Raw genomic sequence first — 20,000 nt, 5'->3', positions numbered from 1 at the left:
CACACACACACACACACACACATGCATTAACACACACACACACACACACACTTGCATGAACACACACACACACACACATGCATGAACACACACACCCGCATGCACACACTTGTTTGAACTCACACACATACATACACATGCATGAACCCACACACAGACACACACACACACACACACATGCATGAACACACATTCATGCAGAGCACCTACGCATTCACATCATACACACATCACACACACTCAGCACACAACATACAGTGCCTTGCGAAAGTATTCGGCCCCCTTGAACTTTGCGACCTTTCGCCACATTTCAGGCTTCAAACATAAAGATATAAAACTGAAATGTTTTGTGAAGAATCAACAACAAGTGGGACACAATCATGAAGTGGAACGACATTTATTGGATATTTCAAACTTTTTGAACAAATCAAAAACTGAAAAATTGGGCGTGCAAAATTATTCAGCCCCCTTAAGTTAATTAATACTTTGTAGCGCCACCTTTTGCTGCAATTACAGCTGTAAGTCGCTTGGGGTATGTCTCTATCAGTTTTGCACATCGAGAGACTGACATTTCTTCCCATTCCTCCTTGCAAAACAGCTCGAGCTCAGTGAGGTTGGATGGAGAGCATTTGTGAACAGCAGTTTTCAGTTCTTTCCACAGATTCTCGATTGGATTCAGGTCTGGACTTTGACTTGGCCATTCTAACACCTGGATATGTTTATTTTTGAACCATTCCATTGTAGATTTTGCTTTATGTTTTGGATCATTGTCTTGTTGGAAGACAAATCTCCGTCCCAGTCTCAGGTCTTTTGCAGACTCCATCAGGTTTTCTTCCAGAATGGTCCTGTATTTGGCTCCATCCATCTTCCCATCAATTTTAACCATCTTCCCTGTCCCTGCTGAAGAAAAGCAGGCCCAAACCATGATGCTGCCACCACCATGTTTGACAGTGGGGATGGTGTGTTCAGGGTGATGATCTGTGTTGCTTTTACGCCAAACATAACGTTTTGCATTTTTGCCAAAAAGTTCAATTTTGGTTTCATCTGACCAGAGCACACCTTCCACATGTTTGGTGTGTCTCCCAGGTGGCTTGTGGCAAACTTTAAACAACACTTTTTATGGAAAGCTTTAAGAAATGGCTTTCTTCTTGCCACTCTTCCATAAAGGCCAGATTTGTGCAATATACGACTGATTGTTGTCCTATGGACAGAGTCTCCCACCTCAGCTGTAGATCTCTGCAGTTCATCCAGAGTGATCATGGGCCTCTTGGCTGCATCTCTGATCAGTCTTCTCCTTATCTGAGCTGAAAGTTTAGAGGGACGGCCAGGTCTTGGTAGATTTGCAGTGGTCTGATACTCCTTCCATTTCAATATTATCGCTTGCACAGTGCTCCTTGGGATGTTTAAAGCTTGGGAAATCTTTTTGTATCCAAATCCGGCTTTAAACTTCTTCACAACAGTATCTCGGACCTGCCTGGTGTGTTCCTTGTTCTTCATGATGCTCTCTGCACTTTTAACGGACCTCTGAGACTATCACAGTGCAGGTGCATTTATACGGAGACTTGATTACACACAGGTGGATTGTATTTATCATCATTAGTCATTTAGGTCAACATTGGATCATTCAGAGATCCTCACTGAACTTCTGGAGAGAGTTTGCTGCACTGAAAGTAAAGGGGCTGAATAATTTTGCACGCCCAATTTTTCAGTTTTTGATTTGTTAAAAAAGTTTGAAATATCCAATAAATGTCGTTCCACTTCATGATTGTGTCCCACTTGTTGTTGATTCTTCACAAAAATACAGTTTTATATCTTTATGTTTGAAGCCTGAAATGTAGCAAAAGGTCGCAAAGTTCAAGGGGGCCAAATACTTTCGCAAGGCACTGTACCTACACACACACACGTCTGTTTCACTAGCCTTGTGGGAATCAAAATAACACATCACACACACGTCCTGGAAATTCAGTACTGAGAGAGACTTGGTCTTCAGCCAATCATCTTTATTTAATATCGATTAATTATTGCAATAATGAATCCGTGGAGCCCACCAGTCTGGCCTGTTGTGCCGAGAGCCCAACCTTTACAGACCATGCTGTAACTGCCGTTGTTGGTGGTGGAAGAAGAGGAGGACCAATGCGCACCGTGGTAAGTGTCCGTACTGATTTAATATTATTGATCGAACACTGAAACAAAACAATGAAGAGACAACGAGCGAAACGAAACAGTCCTGTACGGGTGACATACTCAAAACACAGAACAGAAAACAACAACCCACAACTCAACGGTGATAAACAGGCTGCCTAAGTATGGTTCTCAATCAGGGACAACGATAGACAGCTGCCTCTGATTGAGAACCATACCAGGCCAAACACAGAAATACCAAATCATCTCCCGGGTGGCACAGTGGTTAAGGGCGCTGTACTGCAGCGCCAGCTGTGCCATCAGAGTCCCTGGGTTTGCGCCCAGGCTCTGTCGTAACCGGCCGCGACCGGGAGGTCCGTGGGGCGACGCACAATTGGCATAGCGTCGTCCGGGTTAGGGAGTGTTTGGTCGGTAGGGATCTCCTTGTCTCATTTGTACCTTGTCAGCTCGGGGGTTTGAACTTGTAACCTTCCGGTAACTAGTCCAAAGCTCTAACCACTAGGCTACGCTGCCACACCTAATATCCCGGATGCCAGGATGTCAGAGGACCATTGAGTCCTTTTGTTCTACTCCTCTCTGTCCCAGCTAAAACACGCCCCATATCTGGTCTGTGGAACGCAGGCTCAATCAGACCGGAGACATACGTCTCACCTGCACCACTAAACCTAACCCTAAAACTAAACCTAACCCTAAAACTAAACCTAACCCTAAAACTAAACCTAACCCCTAAAACTAAACCTAACCCTAAAACTAAACCTAACCCTAAAACTAAACCTAACCCCTAAAACTAAACCTAACCCCTAAAACTAAACCTAAACCCTAAAACTAAACATAACCCTAAAACTAAACCTAACCCTAAAACTAAACCTAACCCTACAACTAAACCTAACCCCTAAAACTAAACCTAACCCCTAAAACTAAACCTAACCCTACAACTAAACCTAACCCTAAAACTAAACCTAGCCCTAAAACTAAACCTAACCCCTAAAACTAAACCTAACCCCTACAACTAAACCTAACCCTAAAACTAAACCTAACCCCTAAAACTAAACCTAACCCTAAAACTAAACCTAACCCTAAACCCTGAAACTAAACCTAACCCCTAAAACTAAACCTAACCCCTAAAACTAAACCTAAACCCTAAAACTAAACCTAAACCCTAAAACTAAACCTAACCCCTAAAACTAAACCTAAACCCTAAAACTAAACCTAACCCCTAAAACTAAACCTAACCCTAAAACTAAACCTAAACCCTAAAACTAAACCTAACCCCTAAAACTAAACCTAAACCCTAAAACTAAACCTAAACCCTAAAACTAAACCTAACCATAAAACTAAACCTAACCCCTAAAACTAAACCTAACCCCTAAAACTAAACCTAACCCCTAAACCTAACCCCTAAAACTAAACCTAACCCCTAAACCTAACCCCTAAAACTAAACCTAACCCCTAAACTAAACCTAAGCCCTACAACTAAACCTAACCCTTAAAACTAAACCTAACCCTAAACCTAACCCCTAAACTAAACCTAACCCCTAAACCTAAACCCCACACCGTGTGTCTAACTCCAGGTACCTGGAAGATGGCGTACATGATGCAGCTGAGAGGCCTGCTGTTGGAGAACTCTGACACTCTGAAGATGTTGAAACTCCACTTGTCCAGGTCCTCTAGCTCCTACACACACACACACACACACACACACACACACACACACACACACACACACACAGGCAGGCACACACACAGGCAGGCAAACACACACACGCAGACACACACACACACACACACACACACACACACACAGGCAGGCACACAGGCAGGCACACACACGCAGGCACACACACACGCAGACACACACATACGCAAGCAGGCACACACAAAGAGAGAGTGTGAAGCCTTGAGTGAGGTAATGAGCTGAGTCTAGTAACCTTGACTGATTGCCTGAGAAGGTATTTGTGTATGTACAGTCGTGGCCAAAGGTTTTGAGAATGACACAAATATACATTTTCACAAAGTCTGCTGCCTCAGTTTGTATGATGGCAATTTGCAAACCCTCCAGAATGTTAAGAAGAGTGATCAGATGAATCGCAACTAATTGCAAAGTCCCTCTTTGCCATGCAAATGAACTGAATCCCCCCAAAACATTTCCACTGCATTTCAGCCCTGCCACAAAAGGACCAGCTGACATCATGTCAGTGATTCTCTCGTTAACACAGGTGTGAGTGTTGACGAGGACAAGGCTGGAGATCACTCTGTCATGCTGATTGAGTTTGAATAACAGACTGGAAGCTTCAAAAGTAGGGTGGTGCTTGGAATCATTGTTCATCCTCTGTCAACCATGGTTACCTGCAAGGAAATACGTGCCGTCATCATTGCTTTGCACAAAAAGGGCTTCACAGGCAAGAACTTCAAGGAGAGCGGTTCAATTGTTGTGAAGAAGGCTTCAGGGCGCCCAAGAAAGTCCAGCAAGCGCCAGGACCGTCTCCTAAAGTTGATTCAACTGCTTGGTGACGAACAATGCCTTTTCCAGCATGATGGAGCACCTTGCCATAAGGCAAAAGTGATAACTAAGAGGCTCGGGGAACAAAACATCAATATTTTGGGTCCATGGCCAGGAAACTCCCCAGACCTTAATCCCATTGAGAACTTGGTCAATCCTCAAGAGGCGGGTGGACAAACAAAAACCCACAAATTCTGACAAACTCCAAGCATTGATTATGGAAGAATGGGCTGCCATCAGTCAGGATGTGACCCAGAAGTTAATTGACAGCATGCCAGGGCGGATTGCAGAGGTCTTGAAAAAGAAGGGTCAACACTGCAAATATTGACTCTGCATCAACTTCATGTAATTGAGAATAAAAGCCTTTGACACTTATGGAATGCTTGTAATTATACTTCAGTATCCATAGTAACATCTGACAACAATATCTAAAGACACTGAAGCAGCAAACTTTGTGGAAATTAATATTTGTGTCATTCTCAACTTTTGGCCACGACTGTATGTGTGTGTACGTACGTATGGTGCGTGTGTGTGTGTGTGTGTGTATGTGTGTGTGTGTGTGTGTGTGTGTGTGTATGTGTGTGTGTGTGTGTGTGTGTGTGTGTGTGTGTGTGTGTATGCATATGAGCGAGCCTTGCATACTTTACCCTGGCAAGCTGGTCCTCCTGTTCAGTGTTGACTCCGAAGCGTGGGACAGAAGAGGAGGACAGAGTGGAGCTGTGGGACAGATTCCTCACTCCGCTAATCTGACTCATAGACTTCTCCTTTAGACGAGGGGACGGCAGCTCCACCTCGTTGGGCTGGTCTAGAGGATAGAGACACACATAGACTTCTCCTTTAGATTAGGGAACACCAGCTCCACCTCGTTGGGCTGGTCTAGAGGATAGAGACACATAGACTTCTCCTTTAGATTAGGGAACACCAGCTCCACCTCGTTGGGCTGGTCTAGGGGATAGAGACACACATTGACTTCTCCTTTAGATTAGGGGACGACAGCTCCACCTCGTTGGGCTGGTCTAGGGGATAGAGACACACATAGACTTCTCCTTTAGATTAGGGAACACCAGCTCCACCTCGTTGGGCTGGTCTAGGGGATAGAGACACACATAGACTTCTCCTTTAGATTAGGGAACACCAGCTCCACCTCGTTGGGCTGGTCTAGGGGTTAGAGACACAGAGACTTCTCCTTTAGACGAGGGGACGGCAGCTCCACCTCGTTGGGCTGGTCTAGGGGATAGAGACACACATAGACTTCTCCTTTAGATTAGGGAACACCAGCTCCACCTCGTTGGGCTGGTCTAGGGGATAGAGACACACATAGACTTCTCCTTTAGCTTAGGGGACGACAGCTCCACCTCGTTGGGCTGGTCTAGGGGTTAGAGACACACATAGACTTCTCCTTTAGATTAGGGAACACCAGCTCCACCTTGTTGGGCTGGTCTAGGGGTTAGAGACACATAGACTTCTCCTTTAGATTAGGGGACGGCAGCTCCACCTCGTTGGGCTGGTCTAGGGGTTAGAGACACACATAGACTTCTCCTTTAGATTAGGGAACACCAGCTCCACCTCGTTGGGCTGGTCTAGGGGATAGAGACACACATAGACTTCTCCTTTAAATTAGGGGACGGCAGCTCCACCTCGTTGGGCTGGTCTAGGGGTTAGAGACACACATAGACTTCTCCTTTAGATTAGGGGACGGCAGCTCCACCTCGTTGGGCTGGTCTAGGGGTTAGAGACACACAGACTTCTCCTTTAGATTAGGGGACGACAGCTCCACCTCGTTGGGCTGGTCTAGGGGTTAGAGACACACAGACTTCTCCTTTAGATTAGGGAACACCAGCTCCACCTTGTTGGGCTGGTCTAGGGGTTAGAGACACACATAGACTTCTCCTTTAGATTAGGGGACGACAGCTCCACCTCGTTGGGCTGGTCTAGGGGTTAGAGACACACATAGACTTCTCCTTTAGATTAGGTAACACCAGCTCCACCTCGTTGGGCTGGTCTAGGGGATAGAGACACACATAGACTTCTCCTTTAGATTAGGGAACACCAGCTCCACCTCGTTGGGCTGGTCTAGGGGACAGAGACACACAGACTTCTCCTTTAGATTAGGGAACACCAGCTCCACCTCGTTGGGCTGGTCTAAGGGATAGAGACACACAGACTTCTCCTTTAGATTAGGGGACGACAGCTCCACCTCGTTGGGCTGGTCTAGGGGTTAGAGACACACATAGACTTCTCCTTTAGATTAGGGAACACCAGCTCCACCTCGTTGGGCTGGTCTAGGGGATAGAGACACACATAGACTTCTCCTTTAGATTAGGGAACACCAGCTCCACCTCGTTGGGCTGGTCTAGGGGATAGAGACACACATAGACTTCTCCTTTAGATTAGGGAACACCAGCTCCACCTCATTGGGCTGGTCTAGGGGTTAGAGACACACACAGACTTCTCCTTTAGATTAGGGGACGACAGCTCCACCTCGTTGGGCTTGTCTAGGGGTTAGAGACACACATAGACTTCTCCTTTAGATTAGGGGACGACAGCTCTACCTCGTTGGGCTGGTCTAGGGGATAGAGACACACACAGACTTCTCCTTTAGATTAGGGAACACCAGCTCCACCTCGTTGGGCTGGTCTAGGGGTTAGAGACACACATGTTATACACACAAACTAGCGCAGGCAGACTGATAAAACCCAGGACACAGAAATGTACGGGCGGCCAAGTACAGGTAGACAGGTATAGTGATGTAGAATATAGACAGGTATGAACAGACAGACAGTTATGAACAGATAGACAGGTATGAACAGACAGACAGGTATGAACAGACAGACAGGTATGAACAGACAGACAGGTATGAACAGACAGACAGGTAAATACACAGACAGGTATGAACAGACAGACAAGTATGAACAGACAGGTATGAACATACAGACAGACAGGTATTAACAGACAGACAGGTATGAACAGACAGACAGGTATGAACAGACAGGTTACTTCAGGTACGTACAGGTAACTACAGGCATATCCAGGTAGGTGTACTCACCCATGAACGTGCTGGAGATGTACTCAGACACCTGGTTACCCGAACGACTCATCTCTGATAGGTGAGACAGCTCCCTGTTTAACATCCTCTTAAACTGAGAGAGGGAGGGAGGGAGCGAGGGAGAAAAGGGAGAGGGAGGGAGGGAGGGAGGGAGGGAGGGAGGGAGGGAGGGAGGGAGGGAGGGAGGGAGGGAGGGGGGGAGAGAAAAGGGGGGAGCAGTTTGAGGATGTTTTACTGTAGGGTTAGTCAGTTCACTGCTCATAAGTGTTGAAGCTGTGGTGAGATTATAATGTTGTGTAGTAGTTATATCATGGTTGTGTTGTGGTTATATCATGGTTGTGTTGTGGTTATATCATGGTTGTGTTGTAGTTATATCATGGTTGTGTTGTGGTTATATCATGGTTGTGTTGTGGTTATATCATGGTTGTGTTGTGGTTATATCATGGTTGTGTTGTGGTTATATCATGGTTGTGTTGTGGTTATATCATGGTTGTGTTGTGGTTACATCATGGTTGTGTTTATATCACGGTAGTACCTTGTTGGAGGCCATATCGCTGACAGAGCGGTGAGTCTGGATGGTCTCTAGCTGGTCCAGACACCAGTCCAGCTCCTCCAGAGTGTCTGTAGCCAGCTGCTCATACTGTTGATCTGATAGAGCTGCTCTGGGGTTGTGGGGCGCTACACCGCCCAGTGGAGACCTCCTGTGGACAAGACAGGGAATTACAACAACCAGTTAGAACTCACTGGGTTACAATAGCTTGACATTGTCTGGGAGTGAAATTCAGACTGAGGGAGGCGGGAGAGAGGGGGGGGGGGGGGGCAGTATTAAACATTGGTGTTATACAAGGCCCATTGAAGGCCCATTGACAGGCCCATTGAAGGCCCATTGAAGGCCCATTGACAGGCCCATTGACAGGCCCATTGAAAGGCCCATTGAAAGACCCATTGAAGGCCCATTGAAGGGCCCATTGAAAGGCCCATTGACAGGCCCATTGAAAGGCCCATTGAAGGGCCATTGAAGGGCCCATTGAAAAGCCCATTGAAAGGCCCATTGAAGGGACCATTGAAGGGCCCATTGACAGGCCCATTGAAAGGCCCATTGACAGGCCCATTGAAGGGCCCATTGAAGGGCCCATTGACAGGCCCATTGAAGGGCACATTGAAAGGCCCATTGACAGGCCCATTGAAAGGCCCATTGAAAGGCCCATTGAAGGGCCCATTGAAGGCCCATTGAAGGCCCATTGAAGGGCCCATTGACAGGCCCATTGAAGGGCACATTGAAAGGCCCATTGACAGGCCCATTGACAGGCCCATTGACAGGCCCATTGAAGGGCCCATTGAAAGGCCCATTGACAGGCCCATTGAAAAGTGGTGAGTAAATGTGACCCATAACTATCATTACTGTTATTGGCTAGTCGAGGTAGACAGACAGCCAATTACATCCACGAGATACATGTCACATCAGTCATCAGTTACAAACCAGTTACACGCTAAACACACATTTTAATTGGCTTGCTACCTGGGTAAATGAGGTAGGAAACTCTCAATAACCAAATGGAAGCCCTATGGGGCCCTGGTCTAAAGTAGATCACTATATAGCAGGCCTATGGGGTCCTGGTCTAAAGTAGATCACTATATAGCAGGCCTATGGGGTCCTGGTCTAAAGTAGATCACTATATAGCAGGCCTATGGGGTCCTGGTCTAAAGTAGATCACTATATAGCAGGCATATGGGGTCCTGGTCTAAAGTAGATCACTATATAGCAGGCCTATGGGGTCCTGGTCTAAAGTAGATCACTATATAGCAGGCCTATGGGGTCCTGGTCTAAAGTAGATCACTATATAGCAGGCCTATGGGGCCCTGGTCTAAAGTAGATCACTATATAGCAGGCCTATGGTCCAAAGTAGTGGACTATATAGCATTGGGATGCAGACCAGCTGTTAGATGTTTTGATTGACAGGTGGGCACTGACTTGACGGTTGGCATGGAGATGTTGGCGAGGAGGGTGAAGTTGCTCCGTACCGAGCGCAGGCTGGCTAACACCTGAGCAAAGGGGGTAACAATGAAGTCTTCTCCTGCATGCCTAAAAGGGAGAGAGAGAGAAAGGAAGAGAGAGAGAGAGACAGAGAGAGAGAGAGAGGGAGAGAGAGAGAGAGAGAGGGAGAGAGAGAGAGAGAGAGAGAGAGAGAGAGAGAGAGAATTTGAGAAAGAGAGAGCAAGAAAGTGAGAAAGAGAGAGTGTTAGAAACAGAGAGAGCGAGAGAGAGAGATAGAGTGTTAGAAACAGAGAGAGCGAGAGAGAGAGAGAGAGAGTGTTAGAAACAGAGAAAGAGAGTGTTAGAAACAGAGAGAGAGAGAGATAGAGTGTTAGAAACAGAGAAAGAGCGAGACAGAGTATATTAGGATATGTAGTCATGATAATGCAAATTAGCCAATGGTTTGACTCATACACACTAACATTCTCAGAGAGAGAGAATGACAGAGAGAGAGAGAGAGACAGAGAGAGAGAGAGAGAGAGAGTGAGAAAGAGAGAGAGGGTGAGTGTTAGAGACAGATAGAGAGATTAATAAAGACAGAGTGTATTAGGATATGTAGTCATGATTATGTCAATTGGCCAATGGTTTGACTCAGACACACACTGACACTCTCCCTCCCCCTTCTCACCCTTCGCTGGCGATAGAATTGCGTGAGACTGAGTTTTTGGGGGACATGTCGTAGTCAGAGTCTGACCGGTAGAGGAAGGACTCTCGTCGACCCCCCTGGGGGAAGGAAGGGTGCAGGGTCAGGCTGGGACTCTGGGAGCCAAGAGGGGTATGGCCCGGAGACACCCCGTTCTCCAGCTCACTGAGAGGTTGGGGAAGAGACAGACAGACACTATGATTATTATATTATGACAAACCATTCGCCACCTGGAAACTACTGAAGAGAGGGGGAGAGGGTGAACCATTCTCCACCTAGAAACTACTGAAGAGAGGGGGAGAGGGTGAACCATTCTCCACCTAGAAACTACTGAAGAGAGGGGGAGAGGGTGAACCATTCTCCACCTAGAAACTACTGAAGGGGGGGTTAACCATTCTCCACCTGGAAACTAGAAGCTGTACACGTCAATCCAGAGCATCCCAAACATGCTCAATGCCTCTCTGTCAGAGGACCTGAGCCCTAGGACCATGCCTCAGGACTACCTGGCCTGATGACTCCTTGCTGTCCCCAGTCTACCTGGTCCACCTTGACCCTGCTGGTCATCTATGAACGTTTGAACGTCTTGGCCATGTACTGTTATAATCTCCACCCAGCACAGCCAGAAGAGGACTGGCCACCCCTCAGAGCCTGGTTCCTCTCTAGGTTTCTTCCTAGGTTCTGGCCTTTCTAGGGAGTTTTTCCTAGCCACCGTGCTTCTACATCTGCATTGCTTGCTGTTTGGGGTTTTAGGCTGGGTTTCTGTACAGCACTTTGAGATATCAGCTGATGTACGAAGGGCTTTATAAATACATTTGATTGATAGTGGATATTTGGGGTTTCTCTCCTCAATAGCTATTGAAGAAAGCACACCATGACTATGAAGAAGGTATATTCTGAATTTGGGTTGGATGGAGAACAATTCACACCTTTTTAAAATAAAATACGATTTGACTGTGATAATGATATATTCTGAAGACATGTGGGGGGAGGGGGGGGGAGAGAGAGAGAATGGTTTACAATGCTACTCAGGTCGACAACACTACATGGAAGTATAGTTGTATATCTGGGTTGTGTGTGTGTGTGTGTGTGTGTGTGTGTGTGTGTGTGTGTGTGTGTTACCTGTCTGTGTCTGCAGGTGTGATGGCGATGCGTGGTGGGATGCAGAGGGGCAGGGACGTGGGGCGTGGCATGTTGCTCAGGATCTCCGGTGAGCGTGTCCTGTCTCGGGGGCGGAGCCAACACGGAACCTGAATGGGACGATAGGATTGATTGATTAACCAGGTAACCAATAGGATAGAGTTTATTAAACCAGGGTAAGTCTCTTTTGCTATAATAGCCTGACAGGAACCACAATAACAAAACTCTCTCTACGATACACTCACATTTGACACAGTGGTTGTGATACAACTAATATAAGTTTGTCTGCACCAAAACGTTCACACCACTACTGTGCCACGTCTCCAAAACACTTTAAATAAATATCTTTGTGCAAGAAATCTCTCAGGTTTGATCACAAGTAACTGTTGTGTATCGCACTGCTGATGAAAATCCAGAGAACGTTTCTGCTATAAAAACATTCATACTCTTTCTACTGTTTTTACCTGCAAACTGGAGGCCAGCCTCCTGCTCCTCCCCATGCGTAGCTCCGCCCCCAGAGTGGCTCCTGACGTATAGGAGTTGCTGTAGAGCCCTGACTCCGCCTTCTCAGCACAGCCTGACGAATCAGTGTCATTATCCTGGGGAAAGAAAGAAAGAGAGAGAGAGCGGGAAAGAGAAAGAGGATGAGATATGATATATTTTTCACCGTTTTTTACCATATTTGGGTGGCACACATCTAGAAGTCAATTTACTGACGGACAGGAAGCAAAGAGGGTAATCTACTGAATGACAGGAAGCATGGAGGGTAATCTACTGAATAACAGGAAGCATCGAGGGTAATCTACTGAATGACAGGAAGCATCGAGGTTAATGTTACTGAATGGCAGGAACTATCGAGGGTAATGTTACCGAATGACAGGAAGCATAGAATGGAATGTTATGTGAATGACAGGAAACATAGAATGGAATGTTATGTGAATGACAGGAAGCATGGAGGGTAATGTTACTGAATGACAGGAAGCATAGACGGTATTGTTACTGAATGACAGGAAGTGTAGAATGTAATGTTATGTTAATGACAGGAAGCATCGAGGGTAATGTTACTGAATGACAGGAAGCATAGAGGGTAATGTCACTGAATGACAGCATAGAGGGTATTGTTACTGAATGACAGGAAGCATAGAATGGAATGTTATGTGAATGACAGGAAGCATGGAGGGTAATGTTACTGAATGACAGGAAGCATAGAGGGTAATGTCACTGAATGACAGCATAGAGGGTATTGTTACTGAATGACAGGAAGCATAGAATGGAATGTTATGTGAATGACAGGAAGCATGGAGGGTATTGTTACTGAATTTTTATTTATTTCACCTTTATTTAACCAGGTAGGCATGTTGAGAACAAGTTCTCATTTACAATTGCGACCTGGCCAAGATAAAGCAAAGCAGTTCGACACATACAACGACACAGAATTACACATGGAGTAAAACAAACATACAGTCAATAATACAGTATAAACAAGTCTATATACGATGTGAGCAAATGAGGTGAGATAAGGGAGGTAAAGGCAAAAAAAGGCCATGGTGGCAAAGTAAATACAATATAGCAAGTAAAACACTGGAATGGTAGATTTGCAATGGGAGAATGTGCAAAGTAGAAATAAAAATAATGGGGTGCAAAGGAGCAAAATAAATTAATTAATTAAATACAGTAGGGAAAGAGGTAGTTGTTTGGGCTAAATTATAGGTGGGCTATGTACAGGTGCAGTAATCTGTGAGCTGCTCTGACAGTTGGTGCTTAAAGCTAGTGTGGGAGATAAGTGTTTCCAGTTTCAGAGATTTTTGTAGTTCGTTCCAGTCATTGGCAGCAGAGAACTGGAAGGAGAGGCGGCCAAAGAAAGAATTGGTTTTGGGGGTGACTAGAGAGATATACCTGCTGGAGCGTGTGCTACAGGTGGGAGATGCTATGGTGACCAGCGAGCTGAGATAAGGGGGGACTTTACCTAGCAGGGTCTTGTAGATGACAATGACAGGAAGCATCGAGGGTAATCTACTGAATGACAGGAAGCATAGAGGGTAATCTACTGAATGACAGGAAGCATAGAGGGTAATCTACTGAATGACAGGAAGCAAAGAGGGTAATCTACTGAATGACAGGAAGCATCGAGGGTAATCTACTGAATGACAGGAAGGAAAGAGGCTAATCTACTGAATGACAGGAAGCATGGAGGGTAATCTACTGAATGACAGGAAGCATGGAGGGTAATCTACTGAATGACAGGAAGCATGGAGGGTAATGTTACTGAATGACAGGAAGCATAGAATGTAATGTTATGTGAATGACAGGACGCAAAGAGGGTAATGTTACTGAATGACAGGAAGCAAAGAGGGTAATGTTACTGAATGACAGGAAGCATAGATGGTATTGTTACTGAATGACAGGAAGTGTAGAATGCAGTGTTGTGTGAATGACAGGAAGCATCGAGGGTAATGTTACTGAATGACAGGAAGCATAGAGGGTAATGTCACTGAATTACAGGAAGCATCGAGGGTAATCTACTGAATGACAGGAAGGAAAGAGGGTAATCTACTGAATGACAGGAAGGAAAGAGGGTAATCTACTGAATGACAGGAAGCATGGAGGGTAATCTACTGAATGACAGGAAGCATGGATGGTAATCTACTGAATGACAGGAAGCATGGAGGGTAATCTACTGAATGACAGGAAGCATCGAGGATAATGCTACTGAATGACTGGAAGCATTGAGGGTAATGTTACTGAATGACAGGATGCATCGAGGGGAATCTACTGAATGACAGGAAGCATCGAGGGTAATGTTACTGAATGACAGGAAGCATAGAATGTAATGTTATGTGAATGACAGGACGCAAAGAGGGTAATGTTACTGAATGACAGGAAGCAAAGAGGGTAATGTTACTGAATGACAGGAAGCATAGATGGTATTGTTACTGAATGACAGGAAGTGTAGAATGCAGTGTTGTGTGAATGACAGGAAGCATCGAGGGTAATGTTACTGAATGACAGGAAGCATAGAGGGTAAAGTCACTGAATTACAGGAAGCATCGAGGGTAATGTTACAGAATGACAGGAAGCATAGATGGTATTGTTACTGAATGACAGGAAGTGTAGAATGTAATGTTATGTGAATGACAGGAAGCATGGAGGGTATTGTTACTGAATGACAGGAAGCATATAATGGAATGTTATGTGAATGACAGGAAGCATGGAGGGTAATGTTACTGAATGACAGGAATTATAGAATGGAATGTTATGTGAATGACAGGAAGCATGGAGGGTAATGTTACTGAATGACAGGAAGCATAGAGGGTATTGTTACTGAATGACAGGAAGCATAGAATGGAATGTTATGTGAATGACAGGAAACATAGAATGGAATGTTATGTGAATGACAGGAAGCATAGAGGGTAATGTTACTGAATGACAGGAAGCATGGAGGGTATTGTTACTGAATGACAGGAAGCATAGAATGGAATGTTATGTGAATGACAGGAAACAGAATGGAAGGTTATGTGAATGACAGGAAGCATAGAATGGAATGTTATGTGAATGACAGGAAACATAGAATGGAATGTTATGTGAATGACAGGAAACATAGAATGGAATGTTATGTGAATGACAGGAAGCATAGAATGGAATGTTATGTGAATGACAGGAAGCATAGAATGGAATGTTATGTGAATGACAGGAAGCATAGAATGGAATGTTATGTGAATGACAGGAAGCATAGAATGGAATGTTATGTGAATGACAGGAAGCATAGAATGGAATGTTATGTGAATGACAGGAAGCATAGAGGATAATATTATTATGTGAGCTCACTAAATTGAGATTTAGAGAGGATGCATGCTGGTCTATGGCACCCCATATCTGTGTGTGTGTGTGTGTGTGTGTGTGTGTGTGTGTTGTGTATAAGCCCTCTACAGAGAGAGTGTGATCTGCACTGCAGCAGGGTAGCAACAGAACACAGGGGGAATGGAAGGCAGGCTGCTAGTTGCTAGGCAACAGTGTTCCATGTTCCGTGCCTCAGTCTCTAGTTGTCCAAAGCTCCAGATGTAAAGAGATGCTTCACTGTTGTTATTGTAGAGGCTGCACAGAACACACACGCACGCACGCACACACACACACACACACACACACACACACACACACACACACACACACACACACACACACACACACACACACAGTCTACTACCACAGACGGCAGCCTTGAGGTCAGTGGATGGAAGGGAAACCATCCATTAAGAAGAGAAACTCCTGAGACTGTAGTCCAGGGACAGTCCAGTCAATAGATCTCCACACTGTGTGTTTACCCTACAAACGTCTGTGTGTGTGTGTGTGTGTGTGTGTGTATGTTACCTCCTCTTCTCCGGCCAGCGACAGACGCTGCACGCTGCGACTCTTCTTCATAGTGATTGGCTGATTGTTCTTTTTGGCCCCTCCCCCGGTGCGGACGGGACCAGAACCCAAACAGCACAACAGCTGGAGAGCCAGGACCAGAGGGGTCTGGGGTTACAGGTCAGGGGTTAGAGGTTAGGGGTCAGACCAGCCAGGGTCAGACCGGGCCACAACCACGGGTCACGCCCCCATCGGACTCAGCAGCCAATCACCACACGCCAATGTCTCAGTCCTCCACAAGCTCTGATTGGCTGGAATCCTGGTTCCTCTAAAATCCCCCAATGTGTAATCCAGTGAGGTAGTGAGGTTAGTAATCTGCAGTCCGATTGGTTGCTTGGAAACAGCGATGAACCCTCGCCATCCTCCGGATTTGTTCTGGGACCAGCAATCCTGTATCTGATTGGTTCGTTGGATTCGGGTTCCGTAGGTTCTGTGGGATGCAGAGTGAGACACCTGCGTGTGATTGGTTCATCTGTGCAACGGAACACCAAAATGTGTAGAATCCTAGCTCTGATTGGTTGAACGATGCATCCCTGACATGACTGCCACTGTAACCCTGGTTTTGATTGGCCGGTTGTATCAGACAACAGGTCAGTGTCCTGGACAAAGAGGAACACTGTAGACAGAGAGCAGAGCATGACATTGGTAAAAACATCAATATTAAAAACACAGTCTGAATCCCAAATGACACCTTATCCCCTATATAGTGCACTCTTTATGACCAGGATGCTAGAGTACTCCTTTTAACCAGGATGCTTTTGACCAGAATGTTAGAGTACTCCTTTTGACCAGGATGCTAGAGTACTCCTTTTAACCAGGATGCTTTTGACCAGAATGTTAGAGTACTCCTTTTAACCAGGATGCTAGAGTACTCCTTTTTGACCAGGATGCTAGAGTGCTCCTTTTGACCAGGATGCTAGAGAACTCCTTTTGACCAGGATGCTAGAGTACTCCTTCTGACCAGGATGCTAGAGTACTCCTTTTGACCAGGATGCTAGAGTAATCCTTTAGACCAGGAAGATAGAGTACTCCTTTTGACCAGGAAGATAGAGCACTCCTTTTGACCAGGATGCTAGAGTACTCCTTTTGACCAGGATGCTAGAGTACTCCTTCTGACCAGGATGCTAGAGAACTCCTTCTGACCAGGATGCTAGAGTACTCCTTTTGACCAGGATGCTAGAGTACTCCTTCTGACCAGGATGCTAGAGAACTCCTTCTGACCAGGATGCTAGAGTACTCCTTTTGACCAGGATGCTTTTGACCAGGATGCTAGAGTACTCCTTTTGACCATGAAGATAGAGTACTCCTTTTGACCAGGATGCTAGAGAACTCATTTTGACCAGGATGCTAGAGCACTCCTTTTGACCAGGAAGATAGAGTACTCCCTTTGACCAGGAAGATAGAGTACTCCTTTTGACCAGGATGCTAGAGAACTCCTTTTGACCAGAATGCTAGAGTACTCCTTTTGACCAGGAAGATAGAGTACTCCTTTTGACCAGGAAGATAGAGTACTCCTTTTGACCAGGATGCTAGAGTACTCCTTTTGACCAGGATGCTAGAGTACTCCTTCTGACCAGGATGCTAGAGTACTCCTTCTGACCAGGATGCTAGAGTACTCATTTTGACCAGGATGCTAGAGTACTCCTTTTGACCAGGATGCTTTTGACCAGGATGCTAGAGTACTCCTTTTGACCAGGATGCTAGAGTACTCCTTTAACCAGGATGCTAGAGTACTCCTTTAACCAGGATGCTAGAGTACTCCTTTTGACCAGGATGCTAGAGTACTCCTTCTGACCAGGATGCTAGAGTACTCCTTTTGACCAGGATGCTTTTTTACCAGGATGCTAGAGTACTCCTTTTGACCAGGATGCTTTTTTACCAGGATGCTAGAGTACTCCTTCTGACCAGGATGCTAGAGTACTCCTTTTGACCAGGATGCTTTTTTACCAGGATGCTAGAGTACTCCTTTTGACCAGGATGCTAGAGTACTCCTTCTGACCAGGATGCTAGAGTACTCCTTTTGACCAGGATGCTAGAGTACTCCTTTTGACCAGGATGTTAGAGTACTACTTTAACCAGGATGCTAGAGTACTCCTTCTGACCAGGATTCATACTAAACTATTGCAACACTACAGATCACAGGAAGTTGGTGGCACCTTAATTGGGGAGGACTGGCTCGTGGTAATGGCTGGAGCGGAATCAGTAGAACGGTATCAAATACATCAATCACATGGTTTCCGTGGTTCCCGTGTGTTTGATTCCATTCCATCTGCTCCATTCCAGCCCTTATTAAGAGCCCTCCTCCCCTCAGCAGCCTCCACTGGTACGGATGCCCTACCTCCAGTTCTATGCTCAACCCATACACCCCAACCAGAGCACTCCGTTCTACCACCTCTGGTCTCTTGGTCCTGCCATGCCTACTGGAGGGCAACTCCCACTCAGCCCAGACACAGCTCTTCTCTGTCCTGGTGCCCCAATAGTGGGGCCATCGCCCCCAAAAAACGGCTGAAACCTCTTCAAGAGTATGTACATTTTTTTTTTTTAAAAGACAACTCAGTCTTCTCATCAGAAAATAAACACACTCTCTCTCTCTCTCATACACACGCACGCACACACACACACACACAAACACACACACAATGACAAGAATCCAGGGAAGACATGCCCACACCATCCTGAGACAGCTGACTATACACAGTACAACATCCCCATGTAGCTAGCCTCCACAATACAGCATCACCGTGTAGCTAGCCTCTACAGTACAACATCCCCATGTAGCTAGCCTCTACAATACAGCATCACCGTGTAGCTAGCCTCTACAATACAGCATCACCATGTAGCTAGATTCTACAATACAGCATCACTGTGTAGCTAGCCTCTACAATACAGCATCACCATGTAGCTAGCCTCTACAATACAGCATCACCGTGTAGCTAGCTTCTACAATACAGCATCACCGTGTAGCTAGCCTCTACAATACAGCATCACCGTGTAGCTAGCCTCTACAGTACAACACCCCCATGTAGCTAGACTCTACAAAACAGCATCACCGTGTAGCTAGCCTCTACAGTACAACATCCCCATGTAGCTAGCCTCTACAATACAGCATCACCATGTAGCTAGCTAGCCTCCACAATACAACATCCCCATGTAGCTATCCTCCACAATACAGCATCACCATGTAGCTAGCCTACACAATACAGCATCACCATGTAGCTAGCCTCTACAATACAGCATCACCGTGTAGCTAGCCTCTACAGTACAACATCCCCATGTAGCTATCCTCCACAATACAGCATCACCGTGTAGCTAGCCTCTACAATACAGCATCACCATGTAGCTAGCCTCCACAATACAGCATCACCATGTAGCTAGCCTACACAATACAGCATCACCATGTAGCTAGCCTCTACAATACAGCATCACCGTGTAGCTAGCCTCTACAGTACAACATCCCCATGTAGCTATCCTCCACAATACAGCATCACCGTGTAGCTAGCCTCTACAATACAGCATCACCATGTAGCTAGCCTCTACAATACAGCATCACCATGTAGCTAGCTAGCCTCCACAATACAACATCCCCATGTAGCTATCCTCCACAATACAGCATCACCATGTAGCTAGCCTCCACAATACAGCATCACCAAGTAGCTAGCCTCCACAATACAGCATCACCATGTAGCTAGCCTCCACAATCCAGCATCACCATGTAGCTAGCCTCCACAATACAGCATCACCATGTAGCTAGCTCCACAATACAGCATCACCATGTAGCTAGCCTCCACTATACAGCATCAGCAGGTAGCTAGCCTCCACAATACAGCATCACCATGTAGCTAGCTAGCCTCCACAATACAACATCCCCATGTAGCTATCCTCCACAATACAGCATCACCATGTAGCTAGCCTCCACAATACAGCATCACCAAGTAGCTAGCCTCCACAATACAGCATCACCATGTAGCTAGCCTCCACAATCCAGCATCACCATGTAGCTAGCCTCCACAATACAGCATCACCATGTAGCTAGCTCCACAATACAGCATCACCATGTAGCTAGCCTCCACTATACAGCATCAGGAGGTAGCTA

At 45.9% G+C, this 20,000-nt stretch overlaps 1 protein-coding gene across 1 annotated transcript in view; it reads right to left on the bottom strand.

Annotated features, from left to right (window-relative positions):
- LOC110515556 (3',5'-cyclic-AMP phosphodiesterase 4B) overlaps positions 1-20,000 on the bottom strand; it is a 37,671-nt gene that overhangs the window by 17,056 nt on the left and 615 nt on the right. The window contains 9 exon segments of the mRNA XM_090194778.1: positions 3,718-3,816; positions 5,290-5,447; positions 7,689-7,782; positions 8,224-8,389; positions 9,661-9,771; positions 10,352-10,531; positions 11,486-11,613; positions 11,968-12,102; positions 15,869-16,523. Coding sequence (XP_090050904.1) covers positions 3,718-3,816; positions 5,290-5,447; positions 7,689-7,782; positions 8,224-8,389; positions 9,661-9,771; positions 10,352-10,531; positions 11,486-11,613; positions 11,968-12,102; positions 15,869-15,919 — 1,122 coding nt within the window. The 5' untranslated portion in view covers positions 15,920-16,523.

This window comes from Oncorhynchus mykiss, chromosome 13, assembly GCF_057628025.1.
Source record: "Oncorhynchus mykiss isolate SJ-2025 chromosome 13, ASM5762802v1, whole genome shotgun sequence".
Lineage (NCBI taxonomy): Eukaryota > Metazoa > Chordata > Actinopteri > Salmoniformes > Salmonidae > Oncorhynchus > Oncorhynchus mykiss.
This window is presented reverse-complemented; position numbering and strand designations above follow the sequence as displayed.